We start from the raw sequence: 27,509 nt of genomic DNA, 5'->3' as shown, positions 1-27,509 counted from the left end.
GGTTGACACATGAAAAAAAAAAAAGAAAAGAAAAAAAATCGTATATTTCCATAAATTTTCGGACCAGAAGTGTACCAAAGTTTCGTGCGAAAAAATCTGCAGCACATGTGAGCGAGGATAAAGTTATGACGAGAAAAAATTTCTCAGTGTCGGCGAATCTCGAAGGCTCATCACGTTGTTTACGAGTGCACGCGTGTACGTGTGCATAACTGTGTTGCGTCGACGTCAAGCCAGTCATCCTGTAGCTTATCGTGCTCCAATCCAGCAGGCGCTTGAGAAGTCTTTATAATCCTCTCTCCCTCTCTTCCGCCCCTTTCGCTGTACCTGTTCGCCAATTTTCGCGTGCAGATACGTGTTTAAACTTATTAAACTTGTAATGGCAAAAGTTGTCCCGATATGGACGTTCAGCCGGGGAAATGCGCGATATAGTACATTGAATGGCCAAAGACGAGGAAGATGCAACTCCGTCTATATACGAACCCTCGATAGAACTCGAACTTTCAGTCAAGATGAGACATCGAAGACCCACCACTCGTGAAAAACTAGCTGTATCGTCCAAATACCAGCCTCCAATTGTTGGCGATCGAAAAATCAGGAGCGAGTCAGAAAAATTTCATTTCGTTGTTAATATCCTCGTGTTCGTCGATACAAAAGTAACGAGGGCAGCTTATCCGGGTGCTCGAAACATTTCATCTTATTTTGAAGGGTTCATTTAAGGAGGCTCGGTCGCGAATGTCTGCACAACAGAAAAAAATAATTTTTTAATATCTCATAGGTAGATTATCAATAATGACATGTGCGAAATTTCAGATGGGGTCATCGACCATTTAAGAACGAAAAAAATAGTGAAAGTTAGGATTTTTAACACGGGTCTTATGGAAGAGTCACTCTCAAAACGCGTGTTCTAAGGGATATATATGCACTTACGCAACAGAAATAAACAAAAAAATAGAGTATTGTTCTCCAAATCGTAAGGATTCAGAATATATCAAAAAAGTTTGGAGTTATCGACCTAACTAAAAAGATATTGACTGTTAAAATGTCTACAAACTCGATGTTCTGGGACGTTTCGTGACGGTGAGACGATTCCGCAACGTCGCAGAAATCAAATGTTCAGCACAGCGCTGAAGCGCATGCGCGATATTTGAAGTATCGACTGTCTAACCTGAAATTTGTAAAAAAATACACGCACGTCCGGGCGTGTGTATACGCGTACATAGAGGTTAAAAAAACGAATTAATTGTATAAAAACGACAAGTTTTAACGATTAACACAATTTATATACTTATTTTCCAACAATAATAGATAATGTTATATATCACAGGTAATGAGACCGAAAAAAAATCGTAATAGATCGTTGAGTATATCTGTATGAAATCAAGTCATTTTTAGCTGTTGAATTATTTTCTCTATATTTCGACGTTGCCACTTTTTTGTGAGCAGGATCGTAACGTCAAACTGTACCTTTTTTTCTGATCTTTTTTTATTGATGTGTGACTGATTATTTTTGTTTTAAATGATTAATAATCGTTTTATAATGCATTCTGGTAATGCAAATATGCGCATTTAAAAAAAAACGGGGTGCCCCGTTCATGCACCCACAGAACCCGGCCCTACGCGACCGAGCTTCCTTAAAAATACTCGAACGTCGTTTGATCATTCGATTTATATAAGCCCCATAAATTCCTCCATACGACGATTCGTTGTACATTTTTCTTCAATAATCGAGATTTTCGTGGCCAATAACTGCCACTCGTCGTGCACAACCCCCCTGAGAAGATCCTTCTTACCTCGGGGACGACGGTATTGACTGATTTCACACACGCAAATATTCTAACGACCATAGACCCCCGTGCATGTTTACTGATGTATAGACATATAGGGACGCGTATGACATGTTGGTGAATTTTGTGCAGTTACGGGCTTTCACTTCGTGTCTCTTCAGCGGAATCTCTGCGAGTTCACGACGTACTATAAATTGGGGAAGTTGTTCGTGTAATTTTGTGAACGAGGCGAAGAAGTACGAGAGCTTTCGAGGCATCCTCGTTGACGGTTATATCGCTTACGTACGACCATAACTATTTACGAATTCTCGAGTCGAAATCGATTGTTTTCATATGCGAAAGTGCACAGTTCACGAATACGTGCCGTTTTGGGTTTCAGTGCAAATATTTTCTTTCGTGCCATGTCTCGGTACGCTCTTTGAATTTATCCCAGAACTTGGATCTTCCAGTGAAAGATTGAAAAAAACAAAAAACCATTCGATCAAACAGCATTCAACATCTTGGTAGTTTATTAATTTATCGACGATCGCATGTCGGCCCTCTCGACTCTCTTATCGTTCACTGTTTTCCTTCTTCTTGAAATATCGACAGGAAAATTGTGTTGCGCACGAGTTGAACTGCAGAAAATTTCCTAACTACCGCTTCCCCGTTCATTTTCTTGTACCTTCCGATCCTGGCGACTATTCGTTTGCTTTGTTTCTCAGTTTCCTCGAAACGCTTCGCTTTTTTTGTTTCGTTTTACCCTCTCGATAACGAAACTCTAGTGCCCTTATAGATATACATCGGTTTCTATTTCTTCATTTCTATCACGATAGGGGTAGAGTTCGACGAGTTCAAAGTTATTCCTCTTCGATTGTCTATCTCGTTTCCAGACTTCCCAACGGACACATAAACTTCGAAAAGTTCTGGCAGCTCGCCAAACAAGTGACCGAGTTCATCGCTTGGAAACAGGTGGCCTGTCCATTCGAGAAGAATTCACGGGTTATCGCATTTCTTCAAGCCAGCCCAGTACTCACGGAAAATGGTAAGCAGTGGAAAATGAGAAGAAAAAAAAATAATATTATCGAGTTTTCTCCTCGTTGTTTATTTATATATACGTTCTCAACCGTAAAGAATAAATGGAAACCTGAAATAACTCTCGTTAAATATGAAGTAGTAAAAAAATTGTTGGTACTGGGAAATATATTTCGTAAAAGTCATTCGAAAATTGATGTATTCCTCGATTCGCTTCTCTGAAAATCATACAAAACAAAGTCGACGGATTGTGGGTTGTCGGATAACTAATTGGAATTATCGAATTTTTATTTACCTTTTTCTTGCGAGGAAGAACTAATTTTCATCGTATTTTTTTCTATCAGCACTGGCGCTGGCTTCATTCGAGTGTGAGCCACCAGACAACAACCCAGAAAAAGAGAGATACAAAGCTCTGAAGTGAGTGCGCTGCGTAATCCTTTGATCATTCATTATTTTCATTCGACTTCATTCTCAAAAAGTTAATTAACCATTCGATTCGCAGGTCCGAATTGAACGCCCAGTGAAAACGAGCTGCCAAAGAGTTCACCGAATGGGAGAGGTATTAAAGGATAAGGACCTACAAATATTCACGAATATAAAAATAAGAGAAAAAAAGAATATAAAGTAGCGGGTCCTAGCCGCCGAAGGTGGTAAGATTCAGCCCTCGAAGGGCCTACGGCGAGAAATAAACACGAAATTATCCGGTTCGTAGCAAAGACGAAAAAACATCATTGCGATTCGTGAATCCCTCGAATTTCTTTCGATCCATTTTTCAAAATCGAACCACGAATTTTTTAAGTTTTACTTGTAGCGCGTAGATAACATTGTTCTTATTTATAAACGTGGATACGAAATTATTCACAAAGTCTGAAAACGAATTTGGATATGAAACCATAGATTTTGAACCTAATCATCACTGCACACGTGTACGACACAGATGTGTTTTATGATAATCGAATTTCAAATTTCTCAATTACAAGAAAAAGATATCTCCAAGAATCGAAAAATATCAAGATATAATTGATGAATTTGCATTCATGGAGACGTCAAACTCGCGATGACATAACACCAATTGTGAGGTAAATTCGAAAGTAATTTTCGATGTGCGATCATCTGCCAGCCGCGAAGCGTGTCGCGCTCATGAAAGATGAAAAAAAAAGAAAAAAAAAACAGTAACAAATTCATGAAAAGTAAGCGTGAAATTAAAATCGCTTAGAAGATTAAGCATAGTTCCTAAGCCTCGCGTTGATCTGCGTGGAAGATTCTCAAAATTGTTTTCAATCGTTGATCGAGCTTGTTCACCAATTTAAAAAAATTGTCGCGTAAAAATCTGAAAAATAATTATTGAGACGACCAAAAGAATCGTATAATTGAGAATGTGAATCATTCACGAGATCGTAAATCGTCGAGAAAAAAGAGATAAAAGAAGATGGTAAATGGAAGCTTATCAACGATTGGACACGTTTCGAGACGCTACCACGCGAGTTCCTTTTGTATATATTAAACCTTTTGATATACGCTTAATGTAACAGAGTCTAGAAATAAGCCAAGGGTACGTTTGAACAATGATTGCCGATATTTGAGTTAATGTACTTACGACACACCAGCACACTAAAGACACAGCATCCCGTCCCTATTGCGTCGACATAAAAAAAAAAGTATGATTTCATAGAAAATACAATGGCAATGCGGAAAAAATATCCTGACAAAGTGAAATAGGAAGTTTTAGCAACGTTGAGAAAATGCATCGACAGATTCATTGCTAAAACGTAAAATTGCATTGGAGATGCAATTTTTTTTCAATTACTAGAATTTCGTTTAGTCGAAAAACCACTTGAACAGTAATGGTTGATAAAAGATTCGTTGAAAATGCAGCATTTCAATAAAATGCAGTATTCTTACTACTCACTCACGGTGGATCTGTTGATAATAAGTTTATCGAAAATTCAGCGTGTTTGACGAGCCAAAACCGAGTCTGATACACACAAAACGTTAAAATTATTCAAATTATTTAATGACGAGAGGAAAAACGATCCGGTCGATGCTCGTCGAATATATTTGTACGAAGAATCCATAGTTTAGTTCTTAAGTTCTTAAGACCCCCCGAAGCTTAAAACTTATTGTACTTTGAATTCGTACATAATATAGGGACCAAGAGTTCTTTTTCTCCTTGGTATATGATTTGAAGAAAAAAAAAGAAAAAACAAGAAATAAGCAAACAAAATACCGACGCAACACTCGTGGTTATTTTTACAATCACGTTAATAATGAAAAGAAAACAATGCGGAATAGCAACGTGGAAAAAGGCAAAAATAATGAAAATAAAATTAACCGAATATTTACAGTTTCGTCGTCAATGGAAATTACAAAAAAAAGTTTGATTTTCTTGATCAATTACAAACGACTGTGGAATGTTAATATTTACATACTCTTGCACTCTCCTAGAATGCGAGATGATCATACGAAATTGGAGGTTGGGAGGAAAAACAACGTTGAAGAGCAATTTTTAACAAAAAAAAAAAAACAAACGAATATCGCTAATAAACGAAAGTAAGTCATTTGTCAGAAAAAAAACAGAAGAAAATTGTTCAGTGTGCCGTCCGGCGGATTTTTATAATTCAACCAAGCGAATCGTCTTCCTCCATTTTTTCCACCGTGCATTTTTACGATTCATAAAAATCCGACTGGTACTTCGCGCCTCGACATCATTTCTCTGAGCCATAAATTAAGAAGCAGAAAAATGGAAAAAAATAAATCAATCTGCATATACCATGAAAAAAAATCAAGCATTTATATAGAGAGAACAAAAAGTACGTTACTATAGCTCGTACATCGATCGTCACATTGAAATATATCGTCAGATTTAATAGTCGTCAGTCGTAAAAAAAAAGTCTTGTAGAAGCCATATTTCGAGAATTCTTCGAATTTCTACGTTTTTTGATACTTTATATGTTTTTATTTCCTCGTGGAAAAAATGTTTCCCCACGCGGCTTCTAACGATATCGTACAAATTGTTTCGATAGAATTTTTCATATTTAACAATATTTTCAAACCGATACGAATAGTTTTTATAAAGCTGGCAAAGTCGAATGATTTGGAGAATGTAACTCACTCAGCCTGTTGAGTGATCACTCAACCCCTTTGGATTCTCAGTCCGATAAAAGTTTTGTAGAACAATTTTTATCCCCTTAAGATTTTTAATAAACCCCGAGACCTTATGAGCCTTTAATGAAAACTCGAAAAAAAGAACAGTACCAAATTTCATTTCGTAAAATTTTTACAAACCAAACGGAAGCCATTGCTCGGTATACCTGCAATCGCATTTTTATCACGAACGAAATCTGGACTGAGATTATGGTATTGGACTTATTTACGTCCTATATGGCTCTATAAAAGAAATAAAAGGAAATTTGAGAAAAGAATTACATAAACGAAACTAAGCGAGAAAATAAGTTAACTTCGTGCTCGACCGAGACACTCCGATAACTCTGACATCTGTAAATACGAAAATCTTGTATATACGTATATACATAATACGTACCCCTATAAACGAGATAGAAATAAGAGTAGTTTGTAATCTACGAAGTAAGATATCCGCGAGACCGGTAATTTCTATGTGAATTTCTGTTTGTCCACTTATTTCCTTTCTCTGTTGGCCCAGCATGAAAAACGATAGAGAAAACACTCTACGATGTTGAAAAATTCACATTGGAAATACCCGTGTCGCTGGACTCGAGCGTTTGGAAGTTCTCACTCCATCTAGTCACTAGAGGTTAGTTCCATCTAAGCTTTTCCCAAATGCCAGCCCAAAATTCATCGGAATTTCAATAAAATCGACTTTAGTTTCATTCAGGTCGAATCCGATCTCTGTTTATTTTCACGTGGTTCAATATGTCAGCTCATAACACGTGGCACTTTTGTTTTACCGGCAAAATAACAAATATCAATAACGTGAAGAAGCAACCAAGATTTTCGAAGAAATTTTCATAGAGTGTAACGGAGATTGTAATGGCGATTTTAAAGAATTTCGTCTTTAATTTTTGTCTGGCATCGTAAGGAAGCTTTGATTGTTTTTATGCCTAAATAAAAGCGAATCATTTTAGGCTTATGAATATCATTTAACGCCGCACGTTGTATTTTTTTTTGCTCCACATTCCCTCGACAGACCGGACACAAAACGAAATAAGAATCGTTGAAAAAAGTTAGAACTAAGCGTTTTTTTGTTCGCCGAAATATTGTTATTTTAATTTTTACTATTTTAATTGTCATTAATTTTAATAATTTATGTTGCGCCGCTAATCGAAATTTATTCGTCATACACAGAGTTATGAAACGAATATTCCTCCATATTTTTTCGTCCCACACTCTCCAACGTATCTTTTAACCCACTCCGATTCACGCACAATACAATCACGATTTAATTATCGTCTAGCTTATCGATCATGCATCGACCCCATAAAGCCCGATCGAAAATTCATCATTTCCCTTTTCTTCCCTTCGATTTTTTCACTTATTTCACGTAGATCTCTCACGCTGCTCGAATATTTTAAACGATAATCGCACAACTAATAGATAGTACGGAAATAATTCGACTGTCATAATTGCGAGAGTGATAAATATGTGTGATTGTAAAACAAATGGGCAAATCTATTGTCGTGTTATTGAAGTTTACATCATTGAAATGTGTTGCTAATGCGTTCTTTTTCCAGTCTTTGAATGCCTTGAAATTTTTGAAACTTTTCTTCATTCGTCAATTTCATTGTCACTATCACCAGGCGACGACGTGTGTTCAGAAACCCAAAAACTTCTGGTTCATATTTTGTAACCAAGTTTCGTAATTGAAATTTCAACGATACCAAAAATTGGAGGACGTAGCGTTCCATTCCAATGATGTGTACTCCAACGACATTGATCGTCAACGTCATACCATTTTATTTTATTTTTTTCTTAGAAGTAACGCCCATCAGTTTTATTTTTTCGTTTGAATCGATCCGCACTCACATCCGTCTTGTAAATACTTGGCCTCTTTGCGTATTTTTTCACCTGAGTTGTTATCGATAAAATAGACGATCGATTACGTTTTGGGGGACTATATTGTACATAAGCTCGATAAGCGTGATTGCGAATGAAATAAAATGATGAGAACGGATTGAGATGATAAACAAAAGAAATACAAACAAACACGAATTATAATTATTGTAGAAACGATGATGTCTTATGAAATAGAGTCCAAGATTAACAGCTCATTACGAATTTATGTTCTTTGTTATACTTCCACCATTTCCCTTACTCCGATTTTGAGGTCTACACAACGGTCGAACGAATCATACGACGTCGAAGAAGAGAAAATTGGGCCTCTGTGATCGAAACACTGTGACAAAATGACTTTTATTACGAACGTATTGAAGGAGAAGCACAAATTGGTTATGGCTGATCGATTCGACTAAATTCTCCTTTAGAGGGCTTCTATTCTATTCTGAAGTCCAAATTTATTAATAGCTTATCTTCCGAACAGAGATTCGCGAATTTTTTGGTCGATCCAGTCTCGATAGTAGGCAATTCGCACGTAAACGCCAGGCTTGTTCACTTCCCCGCAATGTTTGCCCCAGCTCGTCAGTCCATACAGAGTGAAAGCTCCTGAGCATTCGAGAGAAAAATTACGATTCATAGTAAGCATGGCTCGAAAGCAAGGCTCACTGACTCAGAGGAAATTTAATGAAGGCATCAGAAGATCGTTCTCTCACCATTTTTTTGACAGACCAGAGGACCGCCGGAATCGCCATCACAGGCGTCAACACCTTCGTCGAGGAAGCCAGCACAAAACATGCCATCCATAATATTCTTGGGTCCGTAGATGTAATCAGCTGAACAAGTCGATTGGTCGAGTATTGGCACCGAACCGTGTCGCAGATTCAAGCTATGTGCTAAACAAGAAAATGGTGAAGCATGGTCAAAAAAGCTGGTGAAAAAAAATATATTGATTGAGAATTTTATTAAGAGATTTTTCATTCGTACCAGTGTCGCCTGATATGCTGCTGCCAAATCCACTGATACTGCAATTGAGTCCAGGTGGGTATTCGGTATTTTTTGCAGGTAGACAAACGGGCATGATATTTTTGCCCAGCGGAATACCTCGGCCTTTCAAAAGCACCAGAGCAATGTCGTTGTTCATACGATGGCCCTTTCTAAAGTCTTCGTGAATGTAATAGTCCTCGATATTCGCCTCGATTTCGGTACCTTCGTCGATCTTAAGTCGAGCGTAAACACCACACAAATTTATATCGATTAAAAATCTTTCGGACACAAAAATTTGGTCAGATTTATCGATTTTGTCGTTTCAATGAATTTGTTTGTTGTAATTTTTCGTTCCTACCTCGGTGTGATAATCGCCAGCGCGAACGAAATAAGACGTTTTAGTGTATCCTTCGAGACAGTGTGCAGCCGTTAACACGTGCAAAGGTGATATGACCACGGCACCGCACCAGTGGTTCGACATGCTGTGGCCTCGAACTCGTAGACTCGCCTTACACAGAATTTATTTACATTTTTCATTCAGTAAGATTTTACGTTTTGGTAAAATTTTTGATAAATATGCTAGAATATCCCTTTAGATTCTTCAGATTTCAGAGAATTCTCGATTATTTATATTGTTTCCTGAATAATAATAAACACGATAAATCGACCACTCACTTGCCAAGGTATAGATCCTCTGGGGGCGACCGAGCCTTTAACGACTCTCTGGAAGATTTCACCATCGTCGTTGCCAAAATCTTCTGCTCTCTGTCCGCAATCAGTGGGTAATAAGGCGCTCACATCGATTTTTTCTTTTGGTTGTTCATCACCATGCAACTGTTTCGATTAAGAAAAGAACAAGGAATATTTCAAGGTTTTTTTTAAATAAAACGCACATTTTTACCGTTTGAAAATATTTATTATTTTAATCCTTCGTAAACGTTTTATCAAAATTGTACATTTTCCGTAGTCTTGGCACAACTTAAACAACGTAAACTAATATTGTCAAAGACTGATTCTTATTAAATCATTAACTAATCAACACCTCGAATTTTATTCTTCATAGGAGTTTTTGTCGATCCCCCATTCTATTATTTCCCCGAGGTTATCAAATTTTTTTTTATTTCGTTACCTGATGATTGCTGACTGGACCTTCTGCACACATTACGCCCACGTCCTCGTTGTGGTCACAATTGGTAATGCCCCATGCATTGCGGTCGCACTTGTAAACCTGGGTCTCGTTCCCACGACAGAATACCTTTAATTCGATAAGTTTTTCAGTATCATTTTATTGAATTTGATCATAACGATGGTTGTCCGTTTTCATTGTACCTCGTCGAGCCAGATCGGCCCTTCGCCAGGTCCAAAATATCCATCTTTCTTTGCAACAGCCGGCCCACCGTATCCCAATGAGTTGCAGATGACTTGCGCAGCTGTTTGCGTAAAATCATCGTCACAAACGGTTCCCCATACGCCATGATGCCGAACCTCCACTCGACCTTCGAGAGAAGTGCTGCCATTTGCTAAACGCAATTCGAAAGGAGCCTGGAGAGAGAATAATTTTGGAAAAATTGATTTTGGATTCGAAATTGAGGCATCTTTAATCGAAGATTCGATGAGTTCTATTTAGGTAATTCATTAAATTATTTATCGATTCGTTTCACGGTTGCTATTTTTGTTGGGGGCTTTTTTTTTACCAAATATCAAGTGGTCATAAATTTTGTTATTGAGGTAAATATTCAACTAGAAAATCAATGATTGATCTCTTCATACCATGCAATGGAATGGACTCTCATCCGATTTGTCCGGACAATCCTCAACCTCGTCGCAGATGAATGCACTCCGAATGCAGACCGGACTCGTGTCGCACTTCCATTGACCCAATGGGCAGGCGTCTACTGCTGATTTGCAAGTCACGCCGACAGCTTCCTCGGCACGACAATTGTGGATGCCCCAACTGTCGAAAAATGTATAATTTTTCTAATCGAAAGAAGCGTTTCGTTTGTCCATTCGAACGTGTTAATGAAAACATTGACAATGAGATTTTTGAACTCTTTCGATCCTACTATTATTGAAGTGAAAATAAATATTCACCCTGCAAAGTCACATTCGCGCAATGACGTCTCGTTGCCTCGACACTTGAGTTGATCGACCATAAACCGATCAGGCGGGTCCATATTTCCGAAATAACCTCCAGGCGTGACAGACGCTGCACCAAATTCGAATCCCAATTCCTTGCACACGACATTGGCATCGATCATACCGAAACCATCGTCGCAAACTTGTCCCCAATGTCCGAAGACTAAAAAATCAATGCAAACGGAATGCACTTTCCATTTCTCTGAATTTCTATCACGAAAAATCACAATTTCGCATTTCCTTCGACGACAGAGAATTTGTGAAATTTATGCTCGTTCAATAATTTATGAAAATGAAAAAATGCAGCTTTTGGTGGAAGTTGAAGCTACGATTGATTTTTTTAACTTTACTTTTACCTTTAACTTCGACTCGACCCTCGCCCGTTCTGTTCGATCCAGCCAAACGTATCGCATAGTCTAATTTTTCTGCAGTGCATATATTCTCGTCAGACCGATCACCGCAGTTGTTTTTACCATCGCAAATTTTAGTGCGATTAATGCATTTGCCATTGTCGCACACGAACATTCCAGAGCAGTCGATCGATCTATCGATCATTTCGTAATACTCGTACTCAGCGTCGAATAACAAATCCCCCGAAATCCCGACGTTCGTGTCACTCAAGAAACAAGTGTTTCCCTCGGTCTTGTGAGAGAACGATCGACACGTAAAATCTGCTTCTTTGCATCTGAGTGCACACGTTTTTTTAGGCGTATTCAACCACTTTTCGACATCGTGACCGACCAAACGATGAGATTCAACTTTCGTGAAGAAGCCTAAGTGCGAGGAGCATGACGCCTCGTCGAGGCCGTTCGTGCAATCCTTAAAAAACGAAATCAACTTAACAGTCTTCAACACCTTTCTTCATAAATTAGCGAGCATGGACGAAATGATTCTAGATTCTCATTGCATCAGTCGATTTCTAACAAATTCGTTATTTTTAATGAAAATACCTCTTCGCCGTCGCAAACCCAAGGCGAAGGAATGCATTCGCCTGGCCTGCATTCAAAATGTTTCGGTTTACATTTCCCCCCAACCGCAGATCTTTCAGTACCTACAAAAACGTTTCGAAAGTTTTCAATAAAGAAAATCCGATGGAATCTAAAAGTTTTAAAATTACTTTGCTATTCCAAATCGCCACCGTTACCTGTTTCTCCACAAGGTGGAATATCGCAGTATTCCTTCTCACCGTAGCGGTTAGTGAAGCACCAAGGTCGTGATTCTTTACTCGGATTAGGATTTCTGCAATAATTGTGACCCATCAATTCTTTCCTAGTGTCAGGATTCATAACCTGCAAAACCATTGGAAAACGAAAGTAATTAGTCGTCACGAAGACTGTGTTGAAGAGCTTTAATGTCAGGAGAACCGGAAAGAAAATGCACGAACGTTGATTCGAAGCGGGTGAGTCAGAGTTCGAGATGCCCAAGGCAAACATTTTTTCCCTGATGCCGAAATATTCGCAGCTCCTCCGTACAATTGACCTTTTCCATAAACGCAACCTACGAATCCAAGTTATAAGAATCTTCGGTCAAGATTAGCGTATTGAGTAATTCGAGCCGAAAAAAATCTCCTCACCAATATCGTCGTAAGCTCTTTCGCAAACGTACGAGTGACCCTTCATCGAGGTGGCACAATCTTCAATGTCCCAGAAGAAATAATCAGTAGGACAAGCTTTATCGGGGTTATTGTGACAAGGGAATTCCTTTTTCATGACAATACAAACTGGTCGCGAGCCTGGCCAGGGGGGAATTTTTCTGTCGCCCATCCAGCCGGGCCACCATTTATGGAACCTATTCATAAAAATAATATCAAAATTGTAAAGATTTTCAAAAATTCATAAATCGAAACCGATTGGTATTAGGAGAGAAACAAAAACAAAAACGATCAGAACTCACTGGAACTTTGCTCGAGCCGAATCTTCCCAGAGCCAGAGAGTTTTATTGAAAGTAGTAAATCCAATGCCCGAAGTCATGATCGATTTGACCTCAGGATAGTGATGTATGAGCCATTCATTCAGAAAATTATTTTCCGCTTGTGAGGTGATGTCGACTAGTTTAGCTTTCCTCAAGGAGCAATATTCCAGCGCCTCAGCATGATTGAGGCCGGAGTCAGGTTTCGCGAGATGGTAACATCGGCCGTCATGGGCTACTTCATCGGGAGCGCAATGAGCCAAAGGGTTCGCCACACATCGAATGCCCACGGCGTCTCTTCCGATTGCGCAATTTTCGTCATGAACGAATCTAAAGTTCGAAGGATCATTCAGTTCAAGTTTAATGCACTCGAGATTTTCAAATGTCTTAACATTTCAAAAAATCCATTAATCAACAGCACTGACGTCAAGATCGTTACTTTTAAAGTTTGAAGTAAAAAAGACTTACTTGCACGTTTGAAATAGGGTTTCATTTCCGTTGCAATTAACTTGGTTCGAAGCAACCCATAGAGGTTCGAACTTGTCTTTCTGCACTCGTCCTTGCCAAGCCATTTCAGCACCTCTGCAAAATATCACGTATCACGTTGAGAATGTTCATGGGACGATAGAAATTTCAACGGGTAACCGGATCACGTATCATAATTGTCGTATAATTTCATTTGATTTTTCGTACCTCGTGTACCCGAGCTGACGGCAGACTACGTGAGCTTCTTTAAGAGTCCAACCATTTCGCGAATCGCATACTACACCCCAGCCCGGATGAGCGCCCTGAACTTCGAGGTACCCCTCGCGCGGACTCGAACCACCTCGCAATCTCAAAGTCTTTTCAATGGAATAACCAATGGAATTATTATTAGATAAACAATAAAACTAAATCGAAACTCGTGAAGACAACATTTTGGGCGCGATTATTGATCCTTTCCAAAATAAGTTTCGTTACCTGGCCAGTTGCGGGGGTCATTTTCGGAGTTTGTGGCTCGAAACCCAACGGATGAACGGGTGCAACATAATACACCGGAAATGGAGGTTCGTCTAGAAAAAGATCGCACTTTTATTGGATTTTTGACATCGATTCACTACGTTGATATTCTGCATGAAATGACGTCGCAAATTGGGCGGGTTTTAATTGTATCGTTAGAATCTGCAGTCAAGCAAAGCGTGAGAGTAGTAGAAAAGCATTTTTTTTCTAGCGAACAAGGCAATGAACCCTCACCCTGGGAGATGGTGACGAAATTTTTGGTAACTCGTGTCTCCGCAACGTACTTTTGTTCAAATAATTTGCAATATTACTGACCTTCGCGCCACGGTGAGAGTTTCACATCCAAAATTTCGACGTTGTCGTTTTTCTTGTTTATTTTCATAATGACCGACTGGACGTTGGTATTTTTAGTTTTATTTTCAAAATTGAGGTGCGGCGTCCACGACTCTTTATCGAGGACTTCAATCTCGTAGTTGTCGACATCCGGTTCAACTATTTCACCAAAATCCAAAGTTTCCTTTTGTTTGCCATTGTTTTTCGGTCGATTTTTGTTTTCGTTGTGGTTTTCCTCGATTGAAACCGTTGGCAATTCGATCCATGGATTTGTTCTAGCCCCGCGATTGTTGGTTTGTTCAGTGAACGAGTCGAAATCGGTCGATGGACTGTTCGTTGTGAAAATCGGTGTAGTTTCTTGGCTACTGAACGGTTTACTCGAACTTTGGTAATTTGGTATCGATGCTTCGGATTCGATTAACGTTTTGTTTTTGTAGCGCATTGGTTTCCAGCGATTAGGTGTTCCGCTCGTACGAACGGGCTCGTGTGGGTTCGCGTAAGTTGGGTTTTCTGCTTCCCATCTTCCAGAATTACCGTACGGACGATTGTTATTGACGTTTGAATTCGGTGGAACAATCGTTGTCTCTTGACCGTAACGTCTCGTATTCGAATGACCCTCGTTCACTATGACGACGTCCCTTGGATCGTGATACCCACCGGAGCCACTCAGGTCCACATAAATCTCCGGTGGACCACTGTTTTTCGGAGCTTGCGGAGATGTCTTGACACCTATGAAACCAACGAATTCGTTTTACGATTTTTCTTGACGAAATCCTTCGAAATAATTATTCTCTGTATACCTTTCAAGCCGTCTTTGGATTAATAATTCAAAATAATATCCATTCGATGGATAAGGAAATTGGGTCACGAGTATTCTGCTTGGAAATAATAAAAAAATCGTTTTCTTCTAACCTCGATACTTGTTGCCTTGTTGGGGATTGAAAACGTTTGTTTTTGAGCTCCAATCGTCCATTTTACTGTCCTCGTCCCTTCTTTTATCGCCGGCCTGAATGACGTTGGTCCTGGATGACCACTCGTCCAGTTTCCGGTCGGGACCATTGATGCTGCCTTAAAAATTAACGTACCCAACGTAAAGTCTTCGGGAAGAATTATTGTAGAATCACGTTGCTGCCAGTTTGAACAAATGTTTCGTCAACCTCAAAAATTGTAACTTATCATCACCCAAAATTATGCATAAAAAATTAATTTTCATTCATAATTTTACTCACAAAGTTTCCCGAAGTATTGAAGAAGTTTCTACAGTACCAATGACATGACGATGATTTTCGAATATTTATTATGAATTGTTTTCATTTCTCGAATTATTGTTAAAAATATTTCATTTGAATTACTTTGGTTATTATTGTTACACGTGACAAACCTTTTCCATCATTATAATTGATACGATCCCATAGCAGCGTGAGGACGCATGCCATGCTTGAAAAGACTGTGCTGCTTTCCAAAATCAAATGATATTTTACAATGAGGAAGTTGAAAAAAAACATTCAATCGTTCTGCTGTCCAATAACGCCTCGCAACTAATCCATGAAAAACTAACCCATGAAAATCCAAACTCAAAATACCTTGTTGAGATCCGGATTGGAGTGGTGGAACATTGGGAGTTGGCAACGTTGCCTGGGAACCAGGCTCGCTCCATCCTTGTGCTCCCCACGAACTGGGCACGAAGCCTCCAGATTGGGAGCCCCTTGGTTCAAGCGGACTCGGTCTCATTTGGCCATAATTTGGTAAATCTTCACGATTCCAGTCAGGTCTTGATGGATAATTATCGTTGTGGTTCTCTCTTGGAGATGGAAAGCGAACTACTGGTTTCCAGTTATCTGTGGGAGTATCTATTGGATGGGGATCTGGCGGGGGATTCGAAAACCCTGGGTCAATGCGACCGTAGGCTCTTCTGTCGCTCGGATACTTTGCGTTTGGTCTTTGTTGAGTATCCTCTGCTTCCTGCCACGTGCCATCTTCGTGACGATGAGCGTGACCGTGGTGGGGATGATGAGGGTGATCGTGGTGGCTGTAAGGTCCAGTCTGGTGATTGTGTTGATGATTGCCATGATGGTGGTGACGGTGGCCTAGTTTTTCATGAAGATTTTGTATTTTGGAATGAGTCATCAGTAAAAAAAAGGAATAAAACGCCGCAAAATTTCTATAAAAAGCCATAATCAGAGTTTGAAAACACGATTGATTGCTTACCTGTCCAATCCGGTGGCAAAAGAGTCTGGCTGACCTGCAAATCGTCCACCGAATGTTGCTGATCTTCCTCACCGTCTTGAGACCCGTAGCCGCCATAACCCTGACCATTTTGACCACTGCTGTAATACCCACGATGCTGGGAAGACTCGCCAACGATTTCATCGCTTTCAGGATTCGCTGTTTGCTCCAACTCCGGTCTCCAACCGTATGGATTCGGCTGGTTGTGGTCATGACGATGATCCCTGAAAGGTTGCTCATTCTTCTTCCCACTAACGTACCCTTCGTTGTTCCATTCACCAGCTGCACGACTGTCACCCTGGTTTCCTAAAGGTCGAGAAATTTGTCCTCGATTACGGGCACCAACTTGGCCGTGGTAGCGATCATCGTAAGATGCGCTTGATCCGAATCGATCAGGTGATTTCGAAGAGACGCTGGCATCAGGAGGACCCTGACGAATATCGAAACTCATCTCAGGCCTCACATACGGCTCCGATCCGTGGCCGTAACCATCTCCATTGTAGTCGCCACCGGATGGTCCATTCTGACCGAATTGGCCATTCGCTGGTCGAGCACCACGGCCTCCCTGTCCACGTCCGTTCCATCCGTATTCTCTGTCCCCAGATCCACCACTTCCGCCATAATTGTTCCCGTACTGATTCCGTCCTTGTCCAGGTCGTCCGCCGTTGTGTTGCCCCGGAGTTTCCGCCGGTCGATCTGAATTCATGAATCATACGTTTTCGCGCCATCCTCTATTGAAGGGTTTTTCTAGTTATCGGATTTCACTGCTCCCACTTCAGTTGCTAATTCGTAACTTATCCATTACCTGGAATCCCGGTGTTACTTCCGTACCCTCCTGTGTATGGTCGCGGAGTTGATTTTGGTCGATCTGAGTACAAAAATCACGCGTTTGCGTACCTCAATGGCTGGTCCCATTCGTTTCAACTTCCAACAATCCCATTTCCAGTAAATATGCCAATTTCAATGTCACCAACCTTCTAAACATCCAGGAACGTTGTACGGCCAATCACACACCGATATTGCCGGATTGAATGCAGTACCAGGACCACAGTCGAGTATAAACGTTCCGCCTCTGTCACACTGCAGAAATTTTTTACATGTTTCGGGGTGTGGCAGCAATCCGGTGTGATGGGGAGGACATTCGGGCTTCTAAATCGTCAAATAAATTATCATTGCGTGTGGGTAATTCACTAAAGTATGAGAGATGACAATTATTGTCAAGCAGTACTTTCATTCACGTTTTTAATAATCTTTTGGAGGTTTCCTTCATTTTATGATTATAACATAATTTGTTATACGTATTTTTCTACTCATCAGAAGAATATTTCCGAAACGTCAACCGGTCAAATCGATCGAATTAGAATCGATTAAAAAATTGCGAGGAATGAAAATGTAAATTTATCGCATTGTTTTTATCTGGATTGGATGAAATTTGAATTTTATAAAGTCGAAATAAAATTTCTTCACCCTTGGTTCAACGAGTTGCGCGCTAACACTTTTCACAATCCCGTGTCTTGGATGAATGACATCTTCCGTCTTCTCGTTTTCTTCGCCATAACATTTAACTTTGTTTGAATAATCACATTGCATGGTATCGGAATCAAAGCGAGTGCCAGGAGCACATTGCTGTACGTGAGCTCGACCTTGGTGACAGTTGACGAAGAATTTGCAATCCGGAGGATAAGCAAATAGTCCGGAAGCATCTGGATGAGGACACTCTGCGATTCCCGTTTGTTCGTCATATCTCGCCGCTGTTTCACCTCGGCTCAACTTCTCCGGCTTCGCGATCTTCACCATTGTTGGCTTCTGTTTTCCAACAAGACACATATTTAACAAATGGTGAATACATCATCAGTCGAATCTATTGAAAACCGAGATGGGAAAATTTACGTTCATTACTAAACAAATTTGAAAATTTTTTTGTTCACTTATCGAAATCTCTTAATAAACGAATTCCTCCAAAAGATCGAAATAACGATTTCATGACAACAAAAATTGTAACATTAAATTCTCATGCATCGATTGTTCAATAAATACTTGAATTTATTCAATGCTATAAAAAATGTCACAACAAAGCAAAAGCACAATTACGCATTGATCGATACGATGCTGCAACCAGGTCATTGTCCTGGTTGTTAATATGGTAAAATATCACTAATTGGCAATTACAAACCTTGTTATCGGGTGGAACCCCCTCGTACAGATTATTCTTGTTCCCATAATCGATATTTTTTGAAGCCACTTTTTTCGAACGATTCGTATCATCATCGGCCGTTTCTTTGAGTTCTCCAATGAGAGATGGATTACTAAAAACAGCTTGAATCATAGAATTTATCGACTTTTTCGGTTCTGTTTTTTGAGGCTCCGACGTTGTTTCTGTTTCGGAATATTTCTCCAGAGGCGGTGATTCACCATCGTGTAAATACCACGGCAATTGAGCTTCCCGATGCACGGATGGTTTTGTGGTAAAATCATTTGGATCGGTGATCTACAATTTAAATGAGAAAAATGTAGCTCGTGCCTATGTTTAAGAAATTTACATAAAATATTAAATCATTGATGAATTTTGCGCATAATCGTATTATTTCTTAAACTTATTCAAATTCACGTCGAAATATTCTGAAATTAACCGATTATCACCGAGAGACAATCAGAGCTTTTCAGCCATTTTGACTTCCAATTAAGTTCGAAGACATTTATCAGAAAATTCATTTTTCTTCTGGTGCCTCTTAAGCAACTTTAGCATTGATAGCGCGCGTCATACGCATATAAATGTTTTAGGTTTAGTACCATTGGGCTCTGAGTTAAGATAGTGTTGTTTCATAATTCTTCAGAATTCTTGAAACTATAAGCGAGCGGTGGAGGGAAATATTCATCCAAAATCTTTGGGTACTGCGTCTTGGAAATACTCACAAGGCTGCTTGTCAGCTCTTGTCACGGGTTCAAGTCTTATGATGAAAATTGTAAAAATGGAGTTTTCTACGAATTTCTACGAGAAATTCGGAAAATATAAACTTCCTTGATCAGAACTAGAGCTCATTTTATCACGTTCTTGTTTAAGTAATTCGTGCATGCATAAACAATTGAAGAACTTCTATATCGAGTGTACTCATAATCAACTTGTTTTTATAGACTACAATAATAAAAAAAAATGCTGGATACCGATAAGTAGTATTTTTCATGGAATATACACTGAAAAAAAAATCGAATGACATCGTCGTTTGAAAGGTTTACAAAGATCAATTTTTTCAAAATATTTAAGAAAAAATACTTTAGTAAATAACAAAATTTGAAAATTGCATAGTTATAAAAACATGTTTTTTCAATTTTGAGGTAATATCCTCTTGGGATAAATCAATTAACTGAATTCGTTGGGATTCGCTATCCGGAATCTTCGTTTAATCATGAAGCTGGTGTAACCATTGAGAAAATGAATTTAAAAAAATCGATTTTAGCAATGAATGGTCCAAAAAATGAATAATTAAAAAAAATTCAATGACAAGACTCTTGGCCACTGCAAAATGCGTTTTAGGATAAAAACAACGTTCTTCCAATAAAAAAGAAGCTTGATACAAAAAAAAATGATTAAAAGTGACCCAGTTCTGCGTTGACCCTTTGACTGCACATGCAACCAGTTTGACCCCAGAATGTGTGGAGTCAACTCACGTGTCAAAAAACATTCGCTTTTCGAGCGATTCGAATAGATTCGTCAGGAAAAACAGCAATTTGACTTTGAATTTTGATTGGTTTCAATCAAAAATATCTGTAGAATTATTCGTAATAATAATTTTTCGCAAAGCTTAGAGTCACATCGACATCAGACAAAAATCTCAGCGAATTTATTCGAATTAGCACGATCCTTTCAGTAATCGCGAGAAGAATATCGTCGAATGAGCTCACCCCGTTGGCCACCGCAGCTAATAGAATGCAAGCGAGGATGCACAATGGACCATTGTTTTTCCCGAATACTCTCATTTTCGATGATTTTGTACTCCGCATTAAATAATCTCCACTGAACCGATCCACCCACGCATTTTTCTCACACTCCCGTAGAAATAACACGTAAGCCCTGCTTAATCGAGGTGGAAAAAGGACAATTGAAACTATGGAAACTCTGTGCTAGTCAATTGATTTCAAAAGATTTTGGACGACTGCGTTACGCCTCGATCTTCTGGGGACTGCTCCTCCGACATTAAGTTTACTCACTTATCGTCTCGGGAAAACACACTCATTCGATACGACACAACGATAAAGATTCTTAGAAAGGGTTATCAGACAGGTCAAAGACAAAGGTCGCGAGTATTTTAAATATACGTCATAGAAATTGTGTGGGGCTGGATCAAGCTTCTCGAAATATAGAGGAATTTCAACCACATACGCAAACCTAAGCCGCTCTATTTACTGCGCAAACGTTTCCGTTTGATTCACAATATTCGTATCAATGTAATTAGCGTTCTGAATATAAATTAACTCTATTGGATGCGAGTGCGAATATTTTTCAAATTTTCTGTTACGTACATGAATAAAAAAGATGGTTATACACATCTGTAGGATGAAAGGAAAGTGTCTTTTGCAGGTACGACATACCAGCAGGCGAGAGAGCTGTCAATGTACTCGTACCGATACGTTAACCAGCACGACGGTAAATCGTTCACACATTCTGCGTGTCGTGTTTTAATCACTTTTTGAAAAATTGTCAAAATTATTGTTCAAAATGGAATTTTGTTGTCTGTACGTTCAATAAAATATTTCGAAATGATTGTTTCTGCATGAACTTTGAAATTATCAGAATTATGAAATCTGTTATCGCTTGGAAATACGAAGAAAAATTTGTAGCGCTGACGACTTTTTCCGGTGACACCGTTGAGAAGAAACCAAAAATTAGGCTCTGTAAAATTTATAATTGATGAACAAATTATAGGGAACAAAATCGAATTTAGTAATTCAACTAAAATTGGGCTAATATGTGACGACGAAAACACCGGCGGACCAACCAATTTTATTTATTTCCCCACACTTTATTTAGATTCTCGTTCAAACATTGTCAATTTTAGCTAAAGTCCAGGATTAAAAATTCAGCTTTAGCAACCCAAACTATTGAGCTCACAGCAAATATTGTCACAGTCGTGTTTTATCAGCCAACCACTGTATTAAGATTAGAGAACTCATGTCATATCCATGTGCAAAATTTCACAGTTCTCGAATTACGAATTAGTCGAGTAGAATCCCAAGAGGACTAAACACTTGCGAGTATCAACAGTTTTTCTATTTTCTTATTTTCTTATTTTCGTAAAAGTATCGTATTCCAGGTAAATCGAAGGTAAAAAACGCTACGTCCACGACCGTATAACTGCTGAGGTTCAACTACAGTTGGCAATCCATTCTCGAGTGTCGTCAAAGATTTAATCAACTAGTAAACAAAATCGTGTGCACTGCTAACCGGCTACTGAAAAACTCTTTTTCAGTGAACCAAAAATATTCTCATAAATACTTGAAGATAAAAATACGATTATCGTGCCTACAAAATAAAATATTCTTATCTTCAATTTTCGATACCTTTACATGGTTTTTTTTTACTTGCACATGCAGCCGGTCAACTATTACGACGCTCTACTTTCACTGCTCAAGTGTCGTATGTTTGTACAAATGATCCACCTCAATCGTTGATTAATTCAATATACTGTGAACCACAAAGATTACGAGAACGGCATCGAGGACATTGAAATTTTGAACGTTCAGTGTAGATTATCATAATATAGTTCGTTGTATGAATCTATATGAAAAGTGCATGGAAAAAAAAATATTTTTTTACGTACCGTCAAAAGTTGGCATATTTGGAGACTCGTTCTGTAATAAATAGGAGGCTCCTCACGCGCATTTTTTGAAGATTCAATGGGAATGCTTTTTTGTACCCGCCTGGCATGCAATCGAAGGGTTTTTATTTCTGAACATTGTAACAATATCTTTCGAGGGACAGTGAATCAACTTTCTCAGTCGTTGAGCACTGTGCTCTTTATTAGTACTTTCTAAGACTACCGAACAGGTGGAATTCCAAATAACACGAAAGCGAAAAGTGTGGAAAAGACTAGTTTTTAATTAACCAAAAAAATCGTAATCCAGAACATCATTTTCAATACTCGAATGAAGAAGTCACGACGTGATTTCTCATTACCAAAGTAAGAAATTTTCAAAGACATCATTCATCTCATTTTTTTTAACATCAGACTTCGGGCCATGAGCAGAAGGTGCCTAAGATGGGCCAAGGCGAATGTCAATATTCGTGACAGGGCCCACATAAGTCTCTGATTGTTGCTCGTCATCGCGACCCGCCGGTCCATGCTTATGGTCGTGACCGTTTTCTCCGTTAGGGTTACTTCCATGTTCCTCGAGCTGTGGTCGCGGAGTTGACGCCGCTGCTGCACATTTGGAATGGAAAAATTATCGTAAAAGTCAGCGCCATTGTTCAAACTTTCACTTTGTCAGCATGGCGTCAATCTCTGAAAATTAACAAACTTTACCTGCTGCACATCCGGGAACGTTGGTCGGCCAATCGCACATGAAACTTGCTTGATTCCACGCAGTACCAGGACCGCAGCTTTTTATAAAAGTCTGGCCTCTGTCACAATGCAGATATTTATCGCAAGTCCCTGGATACCTTTGGTATCCGGTATACTCAGGAAGACACTCGGGCTCCTAAATTAGGGAATGAGACACGATAATGTAAAAGGATAAATCGAATTTTGTGACTGAACATTGAAAAGTAATGTTTCACGAAATTAGTGAAATTGAATAGAAGCACGAATAGAATTTATAGAGAAACGTAGGATTTTAAGTCCATCCAACGAGATCATTAATGAGAGCACAAATATTCCAAATTTTATGTGCCAGCAGAAAAAAGTCAAAGTTAAAATTATTCGACTCTCAAGTTTAAGGGGAAGGATCACGAAATCAAAACAATCAGAATTCGATCAAATTTCGTGACAACATTCTTTGCCATCGAGTATACAAATACAATTTTTTTCAAATTTTTTTACCACGTGGTTATCGCATAATTGAGCGTTAAATCGAACTTCTTATGCACGAGATTTATAACTGTATATATGTAAACTCTATGCTTATACACGTGAACTTTAGTGCCAATTACTTGAGAGCGATGCGGTAGAAAAATCTAAAAAAAATTATATCATTTTTGAAGGTAATAAAATATTCATTATACGTTATGTTAGAGAGTTATGAAGTTCGTTACATGCAATTGATTCGTTTTTTTTTAATTTTCAGTACAAAAAAAAAACGAATCGAATAAACACATTCGTTGGAAAGAGTCGGAAGCGAATGACGTTAAGGAGGGTGGCTAGGGACGATACAATGTTGCCATGCTAAACCATGTTAAATACATTAAAAATTTCAAAATGATAAGAATTTAATAAAATTTGGTGAACATATTCTTTAGAGTTAAATTTGACAATACAAATTTTTTAAGATTTTTCTTCTGTACAGTTATCGAGTAATTGATCACTAAAGTTCACGTGTATAAGCATAGCGTTTCCATATATATAGGTATACATTCCGGGCATAAGAAATCTGCTTTAATGCGTAATTACTCGATAACTAAGCAGAAGAAAATTTTGAAAAAAATTGTGTCTTCGCACTTGATATTGAAGAACATTATCACCAAATTTGATCAATTTCTTATCAATTTGACGAACGTAGCCACCCTCCTTAAACGATCGTTGTACTTCTGTGAAAATAATAAATTTATAATAACGTCGATTAGTTTATTCGTATTATTTAAATTATTTCGACTCCTACACTTTGTATATTTTAAAAGAATATATTTACTAAATTTTATGAAATTCTTATCATTTTAATATCCTTAATATTTTTAACATGCTTTGGCATGGCAAAATTGTACCGTCGCGAAAATATTCATCATAATTCACTCGAATTCGAGACAAGTATACTTTTTCTCTCGATCGAAAGAAACTGGAAAATCGGCCTTCGTGAAAATCACCAAACGAAGGTCAAGCCTTCTGGAAAGTCACAACAGCACTATCGAAACACAAATGGCCGAGTGGCGTCACTATTTTTTGTAAAACTTTCTCACACTCTTGAGCATCGATGCTATGAAAAAACAATGAAGGAGCGTGGAAAAACATTCGATCGAGAGAATTTCAAACGAACGAAATTGCATGAGGGATAAAATTCTGACCGGATGACTTGAACGACCGAATTGGATGAAATAACTTGGCTGAGAATATTTAGTGCTTAATTTTACGACGATTGAATAATGAAAAAAACAGAAAACTCGATAAAACTCACTCCGTTGGCAACCGCAGCAAAATAAAGGCATGCGAAGATGCATAATGGGATGATCTCAAAAGCTCTCATTTCCAATGATTTTTTCTTTCGAGTTCGTTATGAAGTGAGAACAGCTGAGCCAAATTCGAGCTTCAGAAACGAATACTCTTCGATCGATTTCAGTGGATTTTTGGCTGACCGCTCGACAGCTCGATCCTTAACGTACTGATCTTCTGACATCGAGCTTCCATATTTATCGTTCTGGGAACCAATACGACCCGAAAATTAAATGCGAGTGGCAAATCTTGTGACTATCTCATGCCAAATTCGGCTGGTGTGCGAAGCGTTAGTTCGTAGTCGGGGTACTTTTTAAAATGGAGATAATTATAAATAGTTTTATTCAAATATGAATTGTTGAAAATTCAGAAAAATTGTTGATATTATTGACGCAGATAACATTTTCGTCGTATGTTGATGGGTTTAAAAAATGTGTAAGCAATTAAGGATTTTCACAAAAAAAATCAGTGCCACCTTCGATGGATGTCAAAAGTTTCGAATTTGATTTAAAGCGATATTGCAAACGTCAGAAATCGAATTCGTTTCTTTTTTTGGTAAACTTTGTCCCTGAATGCAGTTTCAAATCTGCATATATAGTAATGGATTTTACTGAAAATTCGTCAGTTGATCAATTTTTGGCCAAAGCTATACTTTCTTGACTTTTAACTTCAATTTTTGAACTCTAGTATTTCATATTGTTCCTATAAAAGTCTGTATGACTCAGCGAAGATAAACATTTCTAATCGTATTTTTCATATTTACAATAATTCTGCCATTTTCTGTAAAAACGTCGTTTTCAAGGTCGTATTTATGTCGAAGATTGTTATACACATGAATTTTGGAGTACCCAATATACCGCGGTATCGAGACTCGGACCCACCGATTCAAAAAGCACACATTATCGTGCATGTTTGTGTGGTTGGAATGGGCCAAAGCGTTCCGACAGAGAAAACGGTAGCAAGCAACGCGTCCTTCTCCGATCTGTGCGCACGCGCAATTGTTATTGTACAGTGTACAGTCTGACTAGAAAATCGTTTTCCGGCGAGCGCGTGCTGCTGCTGGTGCTGCAACGCTACTGTCTCGTACGCTCTTGAAATGTAAACACAGGCAAAAGCTGTCAAACACGGTGACAACCAGTGACAACATTTAAACGCAGTTGAAATAAATGTGCAGATGAAATAGAAAATTGGAAAAAATGGGTAAAACTGGTGAAACAAGTACTGATGAAGACACGACCGAAATTGGACTAGGTATGAAAAGAAAATAATGAAAATTGCTGCATTGAATATGCATCTGATGAACTGAGAGTAAAAGTTTCGTTATTGTACAGAAAAAAGCTTCGTTGTTTGCCAAAAACGCCGCAAGAAACACAAGCACAAGCGGCACAAAAGGAAAAAAAATTGCCTGGAAGACGGTGAGGGTAGTACAATGGTCATGGCTCGCAGTCATCCGGATTGTGAGATCAAAAATCGAAACAGCACAACTAGAGCGCGTGGTAAAAAATTACACAGAGTTAACAAAGGGTACGTTACAAAACTTGGTTAAAAAATTCAAGTTACAAGCTAGCCTCAGAGATATTAGTTTTGCTGTTTTGTCAACGATAGGACAATTGTTACGACAGTCACGGCGACTGCCCCTGCTCCTAGTATCAAGCTATCCAGCCTCAGTAGTTTTGGTGGATCAGAAGGAACTATCGCAAACAGCTCAGCCTCATCTAAGATAACGGTCAAGAAAAAGGTGCCAAGGAGCTGCAGAAGCAAAGAAAGTGCCACCAGCAGCGAAGAAGAGCGATGGTTGGACGCTATCGAGTCTGGTAAACTGGAAGAGGCAAGTGCTCATCTCGGTAGATCAGTATTCTCCCTGCCGTATGAACCACTCGCTTGCTACCTCACATTTGTTCCTTCAGGTAGACGACGAGCTCAAGAAAATTAAACCCAAAGACCCAAAGTTGATGACTGCACGCCAGCGAGCCATGTTCGAGCGTAAAACTGATGCTGAACCAAACCCTGGTGCGGAAATACTCGTATCATTGCCCTCCGGCTACAAGGAAAAGATCATGACTGCTGAGGCTATCCAAAAGGCTGCGCTCAAGTCCCTCAAGAGGAAACAACTGGCGGATGAGAAGAGGGAAAAAGACAAGGTAAAATATTGTTGAGCGGTGACTGTTACTGCAACGTCAGACATTAACTATTATTCTAATTTTTAATAGAAAAAGACAATGGAACGATTGCTCAAGAAGCAAGAATCAAAAGCATCCAAATTAGTGAGCAAAGGAAAGGCTTGTAAACGTCAAGTACCCTTTGTAACGTACCACATGACGACAGAGGGTAGTTGGATCTCGCTCCCTCCAGGGCATGAATTTCCGCTCAGTTCTTCTTACGAACTATCAATCGATAAGTAAGAATCTTTGTTATTATTTCAGTGACGCTAATGAGCAGAATTATGAATACAGTCAAATGATTTCCAGGAATTCGCCAACAGTAACTATACAGAGTAAAGAAAAGAGGTGCTCAGTCGTTGGTTGCAGTAATCCTAGAAGATATTGTTGTTCAAAAACTGGGTTACCACTGTGCAGTTTGGAGTGTTATCGAGCTCATATGACCACAATATCAACGTGATACGATCCCGAACGGTTCTACAAGATCGAAACTGCTACCTTCGTACATGTATGCACCTGGAGACCTAAATAAAGAAGATTCTCGTTTCCCCTCTTTCATGGGTGTCCGCTCGGTGTAGAAA

The 27,509-nt window shown here is 38.9% G+C and overlaps 4 protein-coding genes across 6 annotated transcripts in view; 2 read left to right on the top strand and 2 right to left on the bottom strand.

Annotated features, from left to right (window-relative positions):
* The window catches only part of LOC122409253 (uncharacterized), a 270,883-nt gene extending 262,839 nt beyond the window's left edge, over window positions 1-8,044 (top strand). Inside the window, exons 11-13 of the mRNA XM_043416659.1 lie at window positions 2,657-2,808; window positions 3,143-3,215; window positions 3,301-8,044. Coding sequence (XP_043272594.1) covers window positions 2,657-2,808; window positions 3,143-3,215; window positions 3,301-3,322 — 247 coding nt within the window. The 3' untranslated portion in view covers window positions 3,323-8,044. The remainder of the gene's footprint in view (window positions 1-2,656; window positions 2,809-3,142; window positions 3,216-3,300) is intronic.
* A 123-nt stretch (window positions 8,045-8,167) lies between these two features.
* LOC122409252 (uncharacterized) lies at window positions 8,168-20,587 on the bottom strand. 2 transcript variants are annotated; one of them, XM_043416657.1, is made up of 27 exons: window positions 20,316-20,587; window positions 18,589-18,903; window positions 17,883-18,221; window positions 17,390-17,564; window positions 17,221-17,283; window positions 16,398-17,111; window positions 15,773-16,276; window positions 15,102-15,257; window positions 14,172-14,918; window positions 13,818-13,909; window positions 13,551-13,699; window positions 13,326-13,439; window positions 12,843-13,187; window positions 12,523-12,737; window positions 12,334-12,446; window positions 12,094-12,238; window positions 11,900-12,000; window positions 11,306-11,768; window positions 10,905-11,112; window positions 10,584-10,767; window positions 10,143-10,355; window positions 9,943-10,068; window positions 9,489-9,647; window positions 9,172-9,321; window positions 8,814-9,045; window positions 8,543-8,722; window positions 8,168-8,435 (listed from the first exon to the last, which is right to left on the bottom strand). In XM_043416657.1, exons 1-27 carry the CDS (start codon window positions 20,412-20,414, stop codon window positions 8,299-8,301), a joined length of 6,438 nt encoding a protein of 2,145 aa, XP_043272592.1. In that variant the 5' UTR covers window positions 20,415-20,587; the 3' UTR covers window positions 8,168-8,298. The 2 variants fall into 2 exon arrangements, with proteins under 2 accessions (XP_043272592.1, XP_043272593.1); XM_043416658.1 differs by having other exon boundaries at window positions 17,883-18,218.
* Window positions 20,588-22,489: 1,902 nt separating this feature from the next.
* LOC122409261 (U-scoloptoxin(01)-Tl1a-like) lies at window positions 22,490-24,960 on the bottom strand. Of its 2 annotated transcripts, none has more exons than XM_043416669.1 (3): window positions 24,735-24,960; window positions 22,934-23,108; window positions 22,490-22,831 (listed from the first exon to the last, which is right to left on the bottom strand). In XM_043416669.1, exons 1-3 carry the CDS (start codon window positions 24,801-24,803, stop codon window positions 22,665-22,667), a joined length of 411 nt encoding a protein of 136 aa, XP_043272604.1. In that variant the 5' UTR covers window positions 24,804-24,960; the 3' UTR covers window positions 22,490-22,664. The 2 variants fall into 2 exon arrangements, with proteins under 2 accessions (XP_043272604.1, XP_043272605.1); XM_043416670.1 differs by lacking the exon at window positions 24,735-24,960 and adding an exon at window positions 24,328-24,611.
* Window positions 24,961-25,807: 847 nt separating this feature from the next.
* LOC122409258 (INO80 complex subunit B) lies at window positions 25,808-27,481 on the top strand. Its single transcript, XM_043416665.1, has 6 exons — window positions 25,808-26,020; window positions 26,101-26,293; window positions 26,375-26,597; window positions 26,677-26,910; window positions 26,980-27,167; window positions 27,238-27,481. Exons 1-6 carry the CDS (start codon window positions 25,966-25,968, stop codon window positions 27,386-27,388), a joined length of 1,044 nt encoding a protein of 347 aa, XP_043272600.1. The 5' UTR covers window positions 25,808-25,965; the 3' UTR covers window positions 27,389-27,481.
* The last annotated feature ends 28 nt before the right edge of the window (window positions 27,482-27,509 follow it).

The sequence above is a fragment of the Venturia canescens genome, chromosome 4 (genome assembly GCF_019457755.1).
Source record: "Venturia canescens isolate UGA chromosome 4, ASM1945775v1, whole genome shotgun sequence".
In the NCBI taxonomy this organism is placed as follows: domain Eukaryota; kingdom Metazoa; phylum Arthropoda; class Insecta; order Hymenoptera; family Ichneumonidae; genus Venturia; species Venturia canescens.
Note: the sequence above shows the minus strand (reverse complement) of the source record. Positions and strands in the feature narration are given on the sequence as shown.